This window comes from Doryrhamphus excisus, linkage group LG11 (genome assembly GCF_037039965.1).
Source record: "Doryrhamphus excisus strain RoL-2023G ecotype Guam linkage group LG11, RoL_Dexc_Guam_v1.1, whole genome shotgun sequence".
Lineage (NCBI taxonomy): Eukaryota > Metazoa > Chordata > Actinopteri > Syngnathiformes > Syngnathidae > Doryrhamphus > Doryrhamphus excisus.
In genome coordinates, this window is record NC_136367.1 from 14552197 (window position 1) to 14569397 (window position 17201).

A 17201-nucleotide genomic window follows, 5' to 3' on the forward strand; every position below is an offset into this window, starting at 1 on the left:
TTTGGGCAGCTGTAGTTTTTTTGTGGGTCCAATTGTGGATTCAAGTGTGATTAATCAGTCTGAGAGTCTTTTGTTCCAGAAAAAACAGAGACACGGGGGAGGCTCTTCGTGTTCTGTGACCGATTTACAAGACAAACATGTTCTTTGCTGATTATAAATGATGATAGCACATGGTTTAACAGTCAGTCGACTGCTGATTTGTTCATTGAAATGAGCTGTTGCATTATGCACCGATGACTGAATTATGCGCCATTCGGGCCACGCTGTTGTCAGTTTTATTGCCTGGAAATGGCGTGTTGTGAAATATAAATCCGACATTGGCCTGCGTTTATATTTGTCTTGAACAGACTATTACTGGCATCCAAAATATCTCGATTGTAGCTTGTCATGAAAAGCACCGTTTACAACGTGACGGCCCAAGAGACGACGTTTCTGCAAAAGTCACATTGATGTTCGAGAGTATTTTTTGCCAAAGTCCATCATTGCCGCATTAAGCGAATTAAACGTTTTGTTTGTGCCTTTCCAGAAATAGCAGATAAAATTTACAACCTCTTCAACGGCTACACCAGTGGCAAGGAGCAGCAGACGGCGTACAACACGTTGATGGACTTGGGCGCCCCGACACTGCACCGGGTGCTCTACCACTACAATCAGCGTTACGAGAGCTTTGGAGAGTTCACCTGGAGGTGCGAGGATGAACTCGGACCAAGGTGCAGTCATTGTTTACTTCCTGCTTTCAAAACACAGTGGTAGTATTTCCAAAAGCATTCTAGCAACGGTGTGGGGGGGTGCATTTGGTACCTGAGCCTTCAATAGTTTTTTTTGGTTTGGTTTTATTTCATTTTGAACATGCATCAGATTACAATTGAATGCATCACATAATCAGTTCCCAGTTCCACATGTCCAAAAGGAGTAGGAAGAAGCAAAGCTTATTAAATCCTACCCCTCCATCTGGTACTTTTACAATCAGTAACTGTTACATTTGTTCACTTCCTGCTTTCCTAATATAGTTTAAGTTTATTTATTATTATTATTTAAAATTTAATTTCAATTTAATTATTTTTAATAATATAATATTATAATATTATAACAGTTGTTTTTGTAGACCAGTGATTCCCGAAATGTGGGCTGTGGTGGTACTGCAGATGGGCCATGAGAGGTCAAAGAGGTCAAAAAAATATGATTCATTTTTGCAAATATTTTTTTTTATTGTAAAATATTTATTGCATGATTAAAAAAATACTTATAGGCCCAAGTAATAACCTTTTGAGTGTTATTGACCTGCCACAATATTTTAGGAATCTTATACACTTTTTTGGTTTGGTTTTATTTCATTTTAAACATGCATCAGATTACAATTGAATGCATCCCATAATCAGTTCCCAGTTCCACATGTCCAAAAGGAGTAGGAAGAAGCAAAGCTTATTAAATCATACCCCTCCATCTGGTACTTTTACAATCAGTAACTGTTACATTTGTTCACTTCCTGCTTTCCATAATACAGTTTAAGGTTTTTTTTTTGTTTTTTTTTTTTTTTTTAATAATGCCCCTCATACCAAAGTACCAAGAATTATCATGTCCATTAAATCCTACCCGTCCATCTGGTACTTTTACAATCAGTAACTGTTACATTTGTTCACTTCCTGCTTTCTTAATATCGTTTAAGTTTTTTTTTGTTTTTTTAATTCTTTGTCCCGTACCAAAGTACGAGGTGATATGACCATACAATTACATAATGGGTGCCATAGTAACCGTCAATATCGTGATATATATAGCACATCATGACTGGTTCAAGACTCTTCATCCTTCATCCAGACTCTTCAATAGGGACTTAATCAGAATTTTTCTTGGCTTGTCATGTTCAAAAGTATGAATGAATGAATCTGAAGAACTGGTTTGAACCAGTCTAGTGACAAGCTATAAGCTGTGATGCTAATCATCTTTGACTCAAGGGTCGCCAACCTAACCTGACAAGCGTCTGTTTACAGTTCATGCATGAAATAAAACTCAAGAAAATGTACGGACGATCTTCTCAGCCTCTTCAAGTGCAGGCTGGCTTTAGTCCAAAACAACTTGACATCTATAAAAGTGGAGTATGCAGAAAAGAGGGCAGACCATTGTGTTTTCCAAGCATTGTGATCCATAAAAACGGTGCCGTTGTACTTCCCAAAATGCTGTCTTCGTTCGTTTGAATTTGGAAAATGTATTGGAAGTTTTCTTCAACTGTGATCATCACCAAAGGTCATTTGGTAAAGCTCCTACTGGGAGGGCCCCAAACTTTCCGTACAAACAAGCAGCATATAAAATAGTACCTTCATGTTTTATAAGCAGACATGTGTCTCATATAAAACCTAAATGGCAGTTTGTGGTACACGCTTTTATTTTGGCAGGTTGGCAGGGGAAACTGATTAGTCAAGGCTCCCCTCTTCCTACCGTTTATTGGTGGATCCCCCTTGTAAATGTAAGGTACTTGTTAATGGTTCCACATTGGAAAGTACTTGAAGTGTTCTGTTAATATACACGTAAATTAGCTGTATTATTAATAGCAGTAGTATTATTAGTACAAGCCAAGGTGTGACAACAACAGAATCTCTTTTTTTTGACGGTGCAAAAGGAAAATGTGACTTACCGACAGAATGCGTGCAGTTCAGTGAAAGAAAACATTTATCATCCAATCTCCGCTTGGCATCTCTGTCGGAGTTTGCATGTTCTCCCCGTGCATGCGTGGGTTTTCTCCGGGTACTCCGGTTTCCTCCCACATTCCAAAAACATGCTAGGTTAATTGGCCACTCCAAATTGTCCATAGGTATGAATGTGAGTGTGAATGGTTGTTTGTCTATATGTGCCCTGTGATTGGCTGGCCACCAGTCCAGGGTGTACCCCGCCTCTCGCCCGAAGACAGCTGGGATAGGCTCCAGCATGCCCCCACCATAGTGGCATAGAAAATGTATGGATGGTATTAAACCATTTTGGGTACAGTGAGGGAACATAAACATAAACATAAACTTTTGTGTAAACAACAATGTTTAATACATAAATAAATACAAATAAATCAATAAATGCAAAAATACATTTGAAAAAAAACTTACTAACATACAGTACATGCAAAACTATACATCATATAACATTGTAACATTGAATAACAGATTTTTATAGTTTAGAAATTCAACTTTTACATGCAAAAAAAACATTTCAAATAGAAAACATGACAATTGAAAGGGATAAATTAGCATTTAAGGTTACTTTTACTTTCATTAAAGATGGGATTCTGGTGGTGGTTGATCTCGCTGCCACACGGTGTCTTTGGGAAATAGTCCCATCTTCAGTGAGGGTAAAAAGAACCTTAAATTCTCATTTAGCCTTTCATTTATCATTTATATTTGTTTTATTCTTGTAAAACGATATTGGTAACATTTTTGACAGTCAACAGTGATGACATCATAGGCGGGTGACGTAACTTCTGGTTGCACAGTTGGACTCTGGTCTAAATTTGTACATCTGGTGTAAAAACTGGTGTAAATTTTCGATGTTAACCGGAAAAACATGCTAACCAGGGCAGACACTAACCAAGGCGCCACCGTATATACACATACACTGTAATAGTACGTCAAATGTTGAGAAACGTGAAGAAAATATCACATATTTTTGGTATAAATTGAACATTTTCAAGCATAAAAATGGCTGAACAAACTAAAATACAAATATAAGAGATTCAGAAGATGCATTCAAAGACGTGATGATATGTCGTATTCTACACTAATGTAATGTTGGGTGAGACACACAAGCTTGATGGCCCGATAATCCCGAATACGGCCTGCTGTGTTCAGTCGGACCCCACGCCAAGCTAAAGCTCAACTCCGATCACCTGACATCACTTCCTGTCCATCCCCTCAACTCATATTTAGAGCAACAAGCACAAGTCAATTTTATGTCTTATTTTCCTCTTATTATGTCTCCTATATTGGGTGAAAGGAGTGTAAAAGTGACTACGGGGTGCCATTCCATGTCTCGAGGGCTCTAATAATGCCAAATAATGTATTTCATAAAAGTATAAAGAAGCTTTCTATGCTCTAACCAAAAAAAAAATATTCCATCCTTAAATAGGGAATGCCACTTTATGGAAATTCACTGATTACAACTGGGTCTGGAACCAATTAGCTGTGATAAATGAGGGATGACTGAAATAATAATAATTCTAAACGATAATGTAATAATAATAATAATAATGTAATATTAATCTAATGAATGTGATTAGTTTGTAACTTATTTTTACCTCTCATGTTTGGCATTTGGGAAAAAATGTTTTCCATCCAAAAGTGTACGTGAACAAGCGTAGACGGTAAACAACATAGCAGATGGACACTTGAACGCACCGTAGGAAAAACTGAATACGTAACATCACACACACACACACACAGTCTCATGTTGCCAAAGCAGCTAAAAATGTTGTGAAGAAAACCTCCTAACGTCTTAGTCACAAGCAATGCTAGTAAGTAGATTAAGTTTTGATTAATTAATCTTTTATTTATTAACTAAGTAGATTTTTATGAGCTGATAAAAAGAAGCCGTGTAGGCTTTGATTCAACATCAACTCCAAATAAGCAATACCGGGAAACTAATGAATGACTTTGCCGCTGCCAAAGATATTCGGACATTCCTGTTTTTCGAAACATGTTGACTCACACCGACCGTACTCTTTGGCCTTTCTTGGTTTTCTGCTTCGAAGTCGAAGTCGAACTCACACCAAAGGTTTGACAGGTCTTCTAGCGGGGGGGCCAGACCTTGTCATCACGACCGGGAGTGCCTGTGATTTAAGGCTCACCACTCGGCTGCTTCCTCAGAAATTGAAGATGCTTTGGCAAGACGGAAGAATACGTTTTCTGCTCACTCACCATGTCCTTGGTTGCGCCCGTAGTGGAGTGCAGACGTTAATAAAACATGAAATCCATATTTTTCCATGTGCTTTTTCCACGTTTTGAAGTGCCTTTGGAGTTTCTCTCGGGAAATTTTCACCACATTTATGACATTTTATGGATGAGCACAAGGACAAGTACATAGAGGGTATATTTGATGGAAGTTTGACGGAATGTAAACCTGTACCACTGCTGTTCTACACCATGCAAATCCCACAATCCTTTGGCATTGGAGCACTGAGCATGTGCAATAACCACCATTTACCTTTTTATATAAGCCAATTTGGTTCAAGACCCAACTGTGATAAGTGAATGTCCACAAAGTAGGATTCCTTATTGTTTTCCAAGTTAGAGCATAGAAAACCTCTGTACTATTTCTAAATAGAGGTTTTAACATTAATAGAGCCCCGAGACATGACATAACACCCCTATAGTCACCATAGCAGATTCATTCATTCATTCATTCATTTTCTACCGCTCCCAGCTGTCTTCGAGCAAGAGGCGGGGTACACCCTGGATTGGTCGCCAGCCAATCACAGGGCACATATAGACAAACAACCATTCACACTTACATTCATACCTATGGACAATTTGGAGTCGCCAATTAACCTAGCATGTTTTTGGAATGTGGGAGGAAACCGGAGTACCCGGAGAAAACCCACGCATGCACAGGGAGAACATGCAAACTCCACACAAGGATGGCAGAGGGTGGAATTGAACCCCCCGTCTCCTAGCTGTGAAGTCTGCACGCTAACCCCACACCCACCATGCAGCCCCACCTTAGCAGATAATAAGCCATATAAGATATATATATATATATATATAATGTTCGGTGAGACACTGACACCTAGTGACCAGTGTAGATTAGTACATCTTTGAATACATCCTCTTAATGCCGTATATTTGTGTTTTACTTTGTGTAGCCATTTTCATGCCATTTTATGTGCTTGAAAATGCTTAATTTAGGCAACTATATAACAACTATATATTATATATGTATACTTTTACTAATAATAATCTGTATTCAACCACGAAACAGCATAATAATAATAATAATAATAATACATTTTATTTGTATAGCGCTTTTCAGAGTACTCAAAGACGCTTTACAGTAGAGAAAAAGTAAAAAAATAGAGTTGAGTAAAAACAGAGTAAAAATGCATTAAAATACAATATCCAAACATTCATTCAGAGCTAAAACAAGGCTAAAAGCGGGGCGGCGCAGCCGTCAGGTATAAAAAGCATGATTAATTACCGTATTTTCTGGACTATAAGTCGCTCAGGAGTATAACTCACATTTTTTGCGTTATAATTTATTTATTAAATTATAGACATTACGTCCTCTTGGAAGGCACGTTCTAACAATAAAAGAATAGAGAACAGGCTGAATAGGTGTAAGATATGCTAACACAATGCTTATTTAGCTACATGAAAAATAAACATGAACAGAAAAGGTGTCCAGTGTTTATGTATCAATAAACACTTTTTTCGCTCTGGAGGATAAGTAGCAGGAACAGCCAACCTATGAAAAAAAGTGCGACTTATAGTCTGTAAAATACAGTATTTAAGAGGTCCATTGGAATTCCATGAGTGATAGAGAGAGATGGATGGATGGATGGATGGATGTGGTTTCATTATCTGTGTATTGTGTTCCAACAGGAAGGCTGGCCTCATCCTCTCCCAGCTGAATGAACTATCCCCTTGGTGTAAAGGTCTTCTTCAGGAACCCAAGATCGGCCTTCGCAGGATGTCTCTCAAGTTCCTTTCCTGCCGCTACACTGACACCAAGACCTTTGGCATGAACTGGGCAGACATGGGCCAGGACGTACACAAAGCCTGCGATGAGCAGATGCTCACCGTCATGTACAACGACTACGGCGAACCCAAGGAGTTCTGACTGGATTTCCCTCAGAATATTCCAGCATAGTCCAGCAAAGGCAAATGTTTCTAACCTTCCACGTTTGTGTCACTGATAGGAGCCTTGCAGCTTTACTTGTCTTGACTGTGCTTTTTCTAAATAGAGGCCATTTATACACTTTAACAGCTAAGTACAATACTTCATGTATTTGATCTAGTCGTGTTAACCATACAAGAATGGGATGATGACTTGCTGGACGATTTCTCAAGTGCTTCACTATCCCGCTATCAAGCGACTACAGATGCCGCTACATCGTGCACATTATATCATCACAAAAACAAATACATGCATTATTTTTCTAGAGGGTTGTTCTCAGCACGGGGCTGCACGGTGGGCGAGTGGTTAGCACGCAGACCTCCCAGCAAGGAGACCTGAGTTCAATCCCACCCTCGGCCATCTCTGTGTGGAGTTTGCATGTTCTCCCCGTGCATGCGTGGGTTTTCTCCGGGTACTCCGGTTTCCTCCCACATTCCAAAAACATGCTAGGTTAATTAGCCACTCCAAATTGTCCATAGGTATGAATGTTAGTGTGAATGGTTGTTTGTCTATATGTGCCCTGTGATTGGCTGGCCACCAGTCCAGGGCGTACCCCGCCTCTCGCCCGAAGACAGCTGGGATAGGCTCCAGCACTTCCCGCGACTCTTGTGAGGATAAGCGGTAGAAAATGAATGAATGAATGAATGTTTTCAGTACGCTTTCTTCAACAATAAATAATTATTCAGGTTCTTTAGTGATGAAATAATTCCATATTTGACATGTTCTTGTAATAACAATGAATGATTATACTGCCATCATGACGCCCATGATGCTTTCACTGGCCCCCACTTAGCATCCAACCTGTATTAGATACAGTCAGGAAAAAGAAATAGTATTCAACGGAGGGAAATAAGTATTTGATCCCAGTACAAAAGTTTTTTTTAGTAGTCCCCACTTCCATTTTGGAGTATCATCGGAGTATCCCCCCCATTTCCTGTCAATCACCACGACAGCAAAGTGTCTTATTAATGTCTTATTATCTTGCTGACTGGGCTCCCAACTCCCTTGACATCATCAATCAGTTCCTCCCTCGTCATTCCGGGCTGCTGCTTCACCTTTTCTCGCAAATATTCTTACCTCACCAGGATGAAATCGTGCATGGAGCTCCAGTGCCAGGGTCTTTGGTCTTGCCCACGGTGTTGGTGTTGCAAATCTGTTGAGATTCGGAGTCCTTTCTTAAAGGTACAGGACTCATTTGTGTGTTTGATGGACACATAACCGATTTGTCGGCATCCGAATGTTTGCTGGTTGGTATGGGGATCAAATACTTATTTTCAGCCACAAATTGTTTTATACTGGTTTTTTTTATGCCTTAAATAAATAATATCACTCTGTTGGCATAAATCTGCTGTTCATAGGAAACGTAATAAACCGGCAGGGGATCGAATACTTATTTCCTCCAGTGCTCATCAAAGGCATGCATACATTTACAGCTTTCTATCAATTTAGAATAAAATTACATTTTTTTGTTTCTTTTTTTGGTATTAAAATTTTATGAAGACAGCAAATGTGAGTCAAAGTCAACAGAAAGAAAGCCGGTGTGACGTTTACACGGAAAGTTGAGTTTGATGCGTATTGATGATGCAACAGATGGCACGGGTGATTGTTTAACGACACGTAGCATTTTTCCAAAGTAATACGTTTACATCCAACCCCTTTAGCAAATTTGGAATGAAGTTGTAACCGATGTGGACTTAATGGTCATTACTGTTCGATGTATTCCTGGAACTGACTACTAAAAAAAAAAAGTGATGATTCTGTAATCGTTTACATGAGCTTTGTCTTGATCCCTTTCTTTTCCGTTGTTTTATTTGATGTTATGTAATTCTACTACTATACAGTTTGGTGTCAAAGAAATGTACAGATCAGAAGTTTACATTTATTTTGCGACTTAATCCTTTATTTCACTTATTCTTTCTGCAGGATTAAATGATTTTTTAAACACTCATATATGTCTCCTTTTGAAATTAGACAAAAAAGTAAAAAAAAAGTTAATTAAAAATTGTACACCCAATTCATGTTCTTCTGTAAAAATGCGTATTGTTATTCCATCCTGCAAAAGGAACATCTCAAATAAATGATTAAGGGTCCAGTGACGACTTTTGACCACCATCTGTATATCCTGAACAAAGTTCATTTCAACTAAATGCTTAGATAGAGTATACGTATGTAATATCAAAATATCATACCTGCATTGTATCACCACAGAGTAGTATCTTCTGGATGTAAAAACATGTACAGGTGGGATCAATGAAGATATGTGCTTGAGTAGATCATGTTAGCTGCTAAACGGTATTGTAATATTTGCTGTGGCGTTCTAATGTGAAAAGCAGATTTGTTGAATTTTTAAATATGATCAAAATATTGTTGGATATTTTACCTAACTCAAGAAACATATACCGTATTTTCCGGATTATAAGTCGGCACTTTTGTTCATAGGTTGGCTGTTCCTGCGACTTATACTCCAGAGCGACTTATCAATGAAAAAAGTGTTTATGTTACATAAACACTGGACACATTTTCTGTTTATGTTTATTTTTTATGTAGCTGAATAAGCATTGTGTTAGCATATCTTACACCTATTCAGCCTGTTCTCTATTCTTTTATTGTTAGAACTTGCCTTCCAAGATGATGTAATGTCTGTTTTGGTCAAGTAGTTTTTAAAATAACCCGCAAAAAATGCGACTTATACTCCAGTGCGGCTTATGTTTTTATTTTTCTACCTAATTATGCATTTTTGGCCTTGTGCGACTTATACTACGGGGCGACTTATACTCCAGAAAATGCAGTACTGTAATATTTTCAAGTACATGTCAAAGGTAACAATCTGCATGGTCCTGTCTATCAATGTATGTGGCTTTTTCACTTTGCTACTTCAACAATAAAGATGTGAAATATGCACTCCTATCTACTTCATAATGAAACATATACATTTTCATAAGTTTCTGCTAATATACACCACCGCTCAAAAGTTTGGGATCACTTGCAAATGTCTTTGTTTTCCAAAGAAAAACAAATTTTCTTGCATTTCACAAACATTTTTTTCCATATCACAAAATTTTTTATCCATTTCACAAACAATTAAAATGAATCAGATGATCAACATTTTTGCATAGAGGCCTACTATCAACAACTGTCAGTCCTCTGCATCAATCTCCTGGTATGGCCGCTAATCCAAGTTCATCATTTTATAAGGCTAATAGATTATTAGAAAACCCATCTAAAAAAATCTCTTACCATGCTGTTAACTACTCCCTTCAGAGAGCAAAGAAGGTGTCGATCTTGCTGACACATCATGTCTTCAGGAACAGTCACGTCAAGAACCACATCTTCAATGAAGGTAAAAGCAACCTTAAATGTCAATTTGTTCCCTTCTGTCATTATTTATATGTATTTATATGCATTTCAAATAGTTTTCTGCATGTAAAGATAGAATTGTAAAACTATAAATAGTTGTTTTGTCATTAAATGCCTGTTAGGTTTGGGATGTAACCAATGTCCAATCCTCATTGAAGTCGCAGGGTATGCTGGAGCCTATCCCAGCTGTCTTTGAGCGAGAGGCGGGGTACACCCTGGACTGGTGGCCAGCCAATCACAGGGCACATATAGACAAACAACCATTCACACTCACATTCATACCTATGGACTCCCAAGCCCAAGCGGAGAATCGAACCCAGGTCTTCCCAATCCCCTCACTGTGTGACAAGCGTGCCCTCTAAGCCCATTTGCAGGAATTAGAACAATCGTCGTGCAATGACCCGAATTTTACAAGACTTCAACTCAGTAAGCATCAGAGAATTAACAGTGCATATGCTTTGCTTTTTCTTTGGCTTTTTGGTAATGAACATTCTGCCCAACCTTGTCACATGCAACAATAGAGTGCCCGAATTCCACTCAGGCTGTCCACTACCTTTAGTTTCCGTACCTTAGTTTACGTTCTTCCAGTTTTTGTCACAGCAACCAACACTTCCTCCATTGTGTAAATCGGAAACAATAAGCAATGATCACACAATTTAAAATGTTTTTAAATTGTATTAAAAAATACAGGATGCAGCACTGGACTCTAACGTAGACAAGGATGAAGTGCATAGAATGAAAGTACACATTTATACAAGGTTTACTATGTTGGTACTGGTACCTTGTCTTTTTGCCAACTTCAATAGTCTAAGAAGAGAAGACAGAATATTTAAGAGCATCTATTCTATTCATGGACAAAACATGAGCCAGTGATGGTGAATATGACAATAATATACACGACCCATCATGTACTGTGTTGTTTACTGTGAATACTACGTTACTTGACTAGAAAGAAGTGTTAGGTCTGAACAGTTACTAGTTTGAACAGAGACATTTACATGCCGAAAGCTAATGTTTCAGCAAAGAATTGCTAACCCGAACTAAAAGCAAAACCCGATAAACAGAAAAAAAAAATATCAACCAGTTAAAACAGGGGTGTCCAAACTTTTTCCACCGAGGCCCACATTCTGAAAAATGAAAGTTATAGATACAATAAAAAAAATATATGCTATAGGTGAAAAGGCTGATTATTAGTATAAGCTATCAACCAATTATGTTTTCAATTTTCTTCTTAAATAAACGTTGAAAATGTTCTTCTCACAAAATTATGACTTTATTCACATAATATTTTGACTTTATGTCCATGATATTAGAACCAACCGAATTTTGTTCCGACTTTGTTCTTTAATGTTTCAACTTTTCAACTTTTTTTCCTTTTTCCACTTTTTGTCTTAATAATTTGACTAATTTTCCAACTATTCTCGTAATTAGGATTGATTCATTCTTTATTTTATGACATCTTGACTTACTCATTCTTGGAACATTATAACTTTTATTTATTTTTGTTTATTAATATTAATTATATATTATATACTAATTAATATTAATATTTTTGGGGTTGTTCCTTTTAGTGTTCTGTATTATTTTTTTTTATATTCTTAGAATTCTTTTTTTTTGTGTATGGTTTTGGCATATGGTATTGTTGATCTAAATGCCCTTACATGCTAAACAGATTTGCTCTTTGTAAGGAAAGATGTAAGTAAAGATATAGATAGATGTAAAAAAAAAATTTGAAAAAATAAGAATGAGACACCCCTGATTCGCGTCTGTGTGTTAGCATACAACATTTGTATGGGATTGAAAAGTGCAGTATTAAAGTATAAAAGTACCGCTATGCCACACATCACGTTTGAGAATGTTACATGAGGAGTAAAGAACATATTCACCAAATCACATACATGCAGTATTCCCACTATGACCTTTTTTTTCATAAAAAATGTCCCCAAATTTAAACACATTGCACTCATAATCTGAGATTGTTGTTTGTTTATATTACTTCTGCATTTCCTTTTTTATTTTACAACACTTGAGCTCTTTCTTTCAGTTGATCTCATCTAACTTATCCTCCCACCTCCTGGTCCTTGGATTTTTTCTTGTTCTTGTTCTCCTCAGCATCCAGATCGAGGCACGTGCACTCATCTTGATTGCAGTCGGCGCCAAATTGAATAACCTGACCAAAAACAAGCATAACCTCACTTTCTGAAAATGACAACACAACATTACATTTTTGCTGTACAGTAATCTCTCGCCACTTTGTCTTTCAAAGTTTGCGGCTTTATTTGCTTTTTCCAAAAGCAAATAAATCATGGCTGTTTGGTGGTTGAATATAGCCTATTATTAATACATATTATGTACTAATATTGTGTGGATTTTTTTCCCTAAATTAAGCATTTTCAAGCATAAAAGTGGCGAAATAAACACAAATATAAGGCGTTCAGAAGAGACATTTTCTACACTGGTTAGTAGGTGTCAATAATAATAATAATAATAATAATAATAATAATAATAATAATAATAATAATAATAATAATAATAATAATAATAATAATAATAATAATAATACACTGATGAGACAATCGCAGTACTGCACAGAACAGGAAGTAACACAAAAAACAACAAGGAATTCTCACAATGCTAACGTGTGAGTTTATATTATGTCTTATTTTCTCTTATTACCCCGACTATATGTGTTAATATTTTGAATAAGAGTCAAGAGGTGACTATTGGGGTGTTATTTCCTATTTAGATGGCTCTAATAATGTTAAAAAGTGTATATTGAGGGTCATAAACAAGTTTTCAATGCTCTACCTACAAAAATATGACATTTTTCAAAAAGGGACCCTACTTTGTATGCAAAGTATGTATATGCATACATACATACATACATACATACATACATACATACATACATACATACATACATACATACATACATACATACATACATACATACATACATACATACATAATAGGATTTTCCACCCATATCACACAGCTGAGACACAGTTTTTTCCTAATATATATAACTTCTTATCATATCCACATGTGTTGTTTTACAAAATATAAAAGTGTCTCTATAAAATCAAATATTACTTTTGAGTAATCAAGATATGCTGACACATTGACATGTTTTACATTCGAGGCACACCTTGTCATTTGGCAAATAGTAGCCACGTTTACATGAGGAGTTTTTCGTCGTTCCGAATGGAATCTTTCTGAATGACTTTTATGAAAACAATGGTATACATAGAAAGGAATATTCCAATCTCTGGTCTATTATAATCAAACAGAATGGTCAATGGGGCATGCGCTGTAAAACGTAAACATTTTCTTTTGGAATGAGGTGTATACAAAGGTTAAATTCCTTCTGTTTGAGCAAATAAACCGAATACAAGCGAAATATTTGGATCCATGTATACTAAGGGTGTGGAAAATAATCGATATTAATATATACATCAATGCGCATGCGCGCGATGCAAGCGCATCGGCTCAATCACCGGGTATGGATGCAACTGACGGGTGAAATCTAGATTCATCGCGATGCGTTTGTGGGTATCGGTAAAAATCCGATGTAAGCGCCGTTTTATTAATGTTCAACTTCACAACATATGCTGTTCCCCAGGTGCCATGAATGCACCATCATGATTTGACGTTTTGTATTGAATACTAACGGCAGCCGTGAGGCACATACAACTACTAGTAAAACAGCATGGACGTTCCTAGCAAGCAGCAGCGAGGAAGTTTCTACATTAACCCCCACCCCCCCACCCCCGCCGCATTTAAATGGTATGTTTGGAAACACTACGGATTATCAAAGAACGACGGAAAACTCGACAAAATGTCCGTCATTTGCAAAGAATGCCGCGTTAAGAAGCCGTCAAGTCTACTGCAACCCCCCCTTCTAGTTCCTGGTCGGACACCGAGGAAGAACCAAGCAAATCAGGTCAGTGGATCTTCAGCTGCTTTCTAAATAGTCCAGGAGCTATTTGTCCGTCCCTGCAACAAGTGCCCCCCCCCCATCCCAATTTTAAAAGGGTAGAAGTTGTTTTCCACTTTCTGCTGTATTAGTCTACCTGCTAGTGCATTCATATTAGCAGTATGTTTAGCAGACAGGAATATAAACAAACATTGGTTCCACTGTTGAAAGTGTCACTTTAACTTTAATTTTTTACAGCGGTAATTATTGTTAATTGTTTGACTCCACCACTGAACCACTGCTATTGGAATTGCATAGCCGATGTGAAAGTGTGAGGAAAGTTGTTTTTGAAAAGTTGTTGCTGTTTTAAGAAGGCAATAAGAATGATCACGAAGTGGTGCATAGTGAAAAAAAAAATAAAAAAAAGAAAGAAAAACAGCACTTTAGTTGAATTTACTGCCAAGTGCTTGGAAGGAATAAAGCCAAATCCTTTTTGTAGGACCATACTGAATTCCATTTTTTCCCTTTGCTTATTTGCATCATGTTGAATTGCATCATATCGGATTGCATTGATTTGAATTAAATGATTATTGCATCGTATCGCCAGAAAATTCCATGTATGGTTAAAGTATGGTATCGCTGTCAGTGCATGGAGATGTGTATGGAAATGTTCTCAGTGCTGGGATTCACACCCCTAACATATACGTGGCTTGTGGCATTCTTCACCACAACCTATGTAGTATTCTGGTCAATAGGGATCAATAATGTTACATTGATGACATTCAGGACATTGCATGAAGTCAGCTGCGTTGCATCCGACATGACAGAGAGAAAAAAGTTATCCTCCCATTATGTGTGGAAGTGGTATGTTTTGGACTTCTTCCATTGTCCTTCTTCCCCAGTCGTTTGAAACGCTAAGAATAAATTAATTGGAGACTAACTAGTTAGTTTGGGAGCATGCTATGTTTAAAGCGGTTTAAAGTCATAATGTTGCAAGAAGAAAATTGACAAAGATTATTGAACAAGAAATTTTAATTTTTAATTTTCCCACTAATGTGTCTTTTGTTATTTTCTTATTGTTGTTATTTTATTAAGTTATTAGCATATGGCAAAATATCAATTCTTGCATCCTTTCATTTTTCAGTATAGAAAGCTAGAAAACGCTCGGACACCGCTGGATTAGTGTTGGCCCAGGATGCAGATACATGGCGGAAGGTTGGTTAAATAAAGTTTTTCAAAATAAAAGATCAGCTCACATGGAGTGGAATGACACACTAAAAGGAAAAGTACCAAAAAAAAAAAAAAAGTCTCAGAGTTACAGCTAAAGCAAACCTAAAAACTCAACATGGGGGGGTGGAAAACAATAACAGGAAAGAAAGGAGACTGGAAAACAGCGGCAATGCTGTAGACTGCGTCGAACGCACAGGTCAGAGCAGTCCAAGGAAAACTAATAATCAAACAACTAGCAGAAGCAGCAGCTGAAGTGAATCGAACCCTAAATCCAAATCAAAGACAGGTGCGCTCCCCGGCTCCCTCTGACCAAAGTAATGGTAATGCATTCAGTCCAAATAGGAAACAGACCTAACTAAATAATCCACATCTGCATCCACGGCTGCCAAACAAACAGTCAACACCCTTTTGGTTTGTCAATGACTTCTAATAAAACCGTAAAAATGTACTATAACTGTACTGTGTACTGTTACTATGTGTTGGCTATTCTAATGCCTTGACTTCCTGTAGTGGCCGAGAAAAAGTAAGAAAAGTCTCAGGTGGTCAAAAGCTGCTTATTTTCTATTCCGGCTGAAAAGCCGGAGGGCAGAAGTGCAGAGAGATGAAATAGACCATGTTTTTATCGGGGGGAAAGAGGGAATAGGAACGATCTGTATTTGCTTTCAGGAGGTCTCCTGCATGGAAGCACAGCACTGATGCCAGACATACATTTCTACGACTAGAAAGTCGAAGAATCTGGTGATTCTCCAACCAGTCACCAAAATCCATCTTGCAAACCCATCAATAGCCACGTTTACATGAGGACTTTTTCACTTTCCGAATGACCTTTCAGAAAGCAATGGTATACATGGAAAGGGATATTCCAATCACGTGTCTACATGCGCCGCTATAATCAACCAGAATAGTCAATGGGGCATGCCCAGTAAAACATAAACATCAACATCATGTGATACCAACTTCCTTGAGTTTTTCTTTCACTTGTTGGAATAACTCTGTATTGCCAGTTTTTCGTTCGTCCAGTCTTGAAATTTAGTTTGAATCAAAAACAAACTTTCCACAGCAGTCCAGTACCGATTGCTCGCCTCCATTTTTTTAATCGAAGAACGTCTCGAGCTGCATGTTACGTCATATCTCAGCATTCGCTGAAAGAACGCACCCGGGAACAGGAAAAGATAAAGTTCAATCTTGCTAATATTTTATAATTAAGCTCGGCACATGTTTTATAAAAATATATATTTTCTTTTTTAATAAAACTGGACTTGTGAATGGCGTATAGAAGGGTTTAGATTCTGTTCCACAGATGGCGCTAATGCACACGAAAGCTGCTTGACAACCGCCAATAAACAACAAAAGAAGAAAAACACCACGAAGAAGAACGCAGTCTGACAACTTTCCGATTGAGCGGGTACAAGATACCTCAATCGGATTTATATCGGAATATTCCATCCCTGTGAATCCGATTATATATTCATTCGGATTGGCACTTTTATTTGGGAATGAGGTGTATACAAAGGTTACATTCTTTCCGTTTGAGTAAATAACCCGAATGGAATTGGAATATTTGGGTCCATGTAAACATGATTTGTGATGTTATGTACAGGTATAGCATACATAGAAATGTACCTTTCTGGACGATAAAGTAGATGGGCAGCAATCACCTCCGTCATACTGGCAGTAGGCACGGTTGTTGATGGTGTCGCACCAGCCATCACCACCAAAAGGCTGCATACAAGTTGTGAAGAAGAAAGACTGCTGTTTGTTACCATTGTACAATTTCATATGGGAGAATCAACTTCTGACCGAGGGTCGTTTGTTGTCCATGGCTGTTTTG

The 17201-nt window shown here is 37.6% G+C and overlaps 2 protein-coding genes across 6 annotated transcripts in view; one reads left to right on the plus strand and one right to left on the minus strand.

The window, feature by feature from the left end:
• Positions 1-9785, plus strand: part of astn1 (astrotactin 1) — a 275092-nt gene extending 265307 nt beyond the window's left edge. For all 5 annotated transcript variants that reach the window (XM_058065280.2, XM_058065281.2, XM_058065284.2 and 2 more), the window contains 2 exons: positions 527-710; positions 6573-9785. In XM_058065280.2, coding sequence (XP_057921263.2) covers positions 527-710; positions 6573-6810 — 422 coding nt within the window. In that variant the 3' untranslated portion in view covers positions 6811-9785. The remainder of the gene's footprint in view (positions 1-526; positions 711-6572) is intronic.
• Positions 9786-10790: 1005 nt separating this feature from the next.
• pappa2 (pappalysin 2) overlaps positions 10791-17201 on the minus strand; it is a 39691-nt gene continuing 33280 nt past the window's right edge. The window contains exons 26-27 of the mRNA XM_058086583.2: positions 16994-17092; positions 10791-12394 (exon numbers count right to left, since the gene is read on the minus strand). Of these exons, the coding sequence (XP_057942566.2) occupies positions 12284-12394; positions 16994-17092 (210 nt within the window). The 3' untranslated portion in view covers positions 10791-12283. The remainder of the gene's footprint in view (positions 12395-16993; positions 17093-17201) is intronic.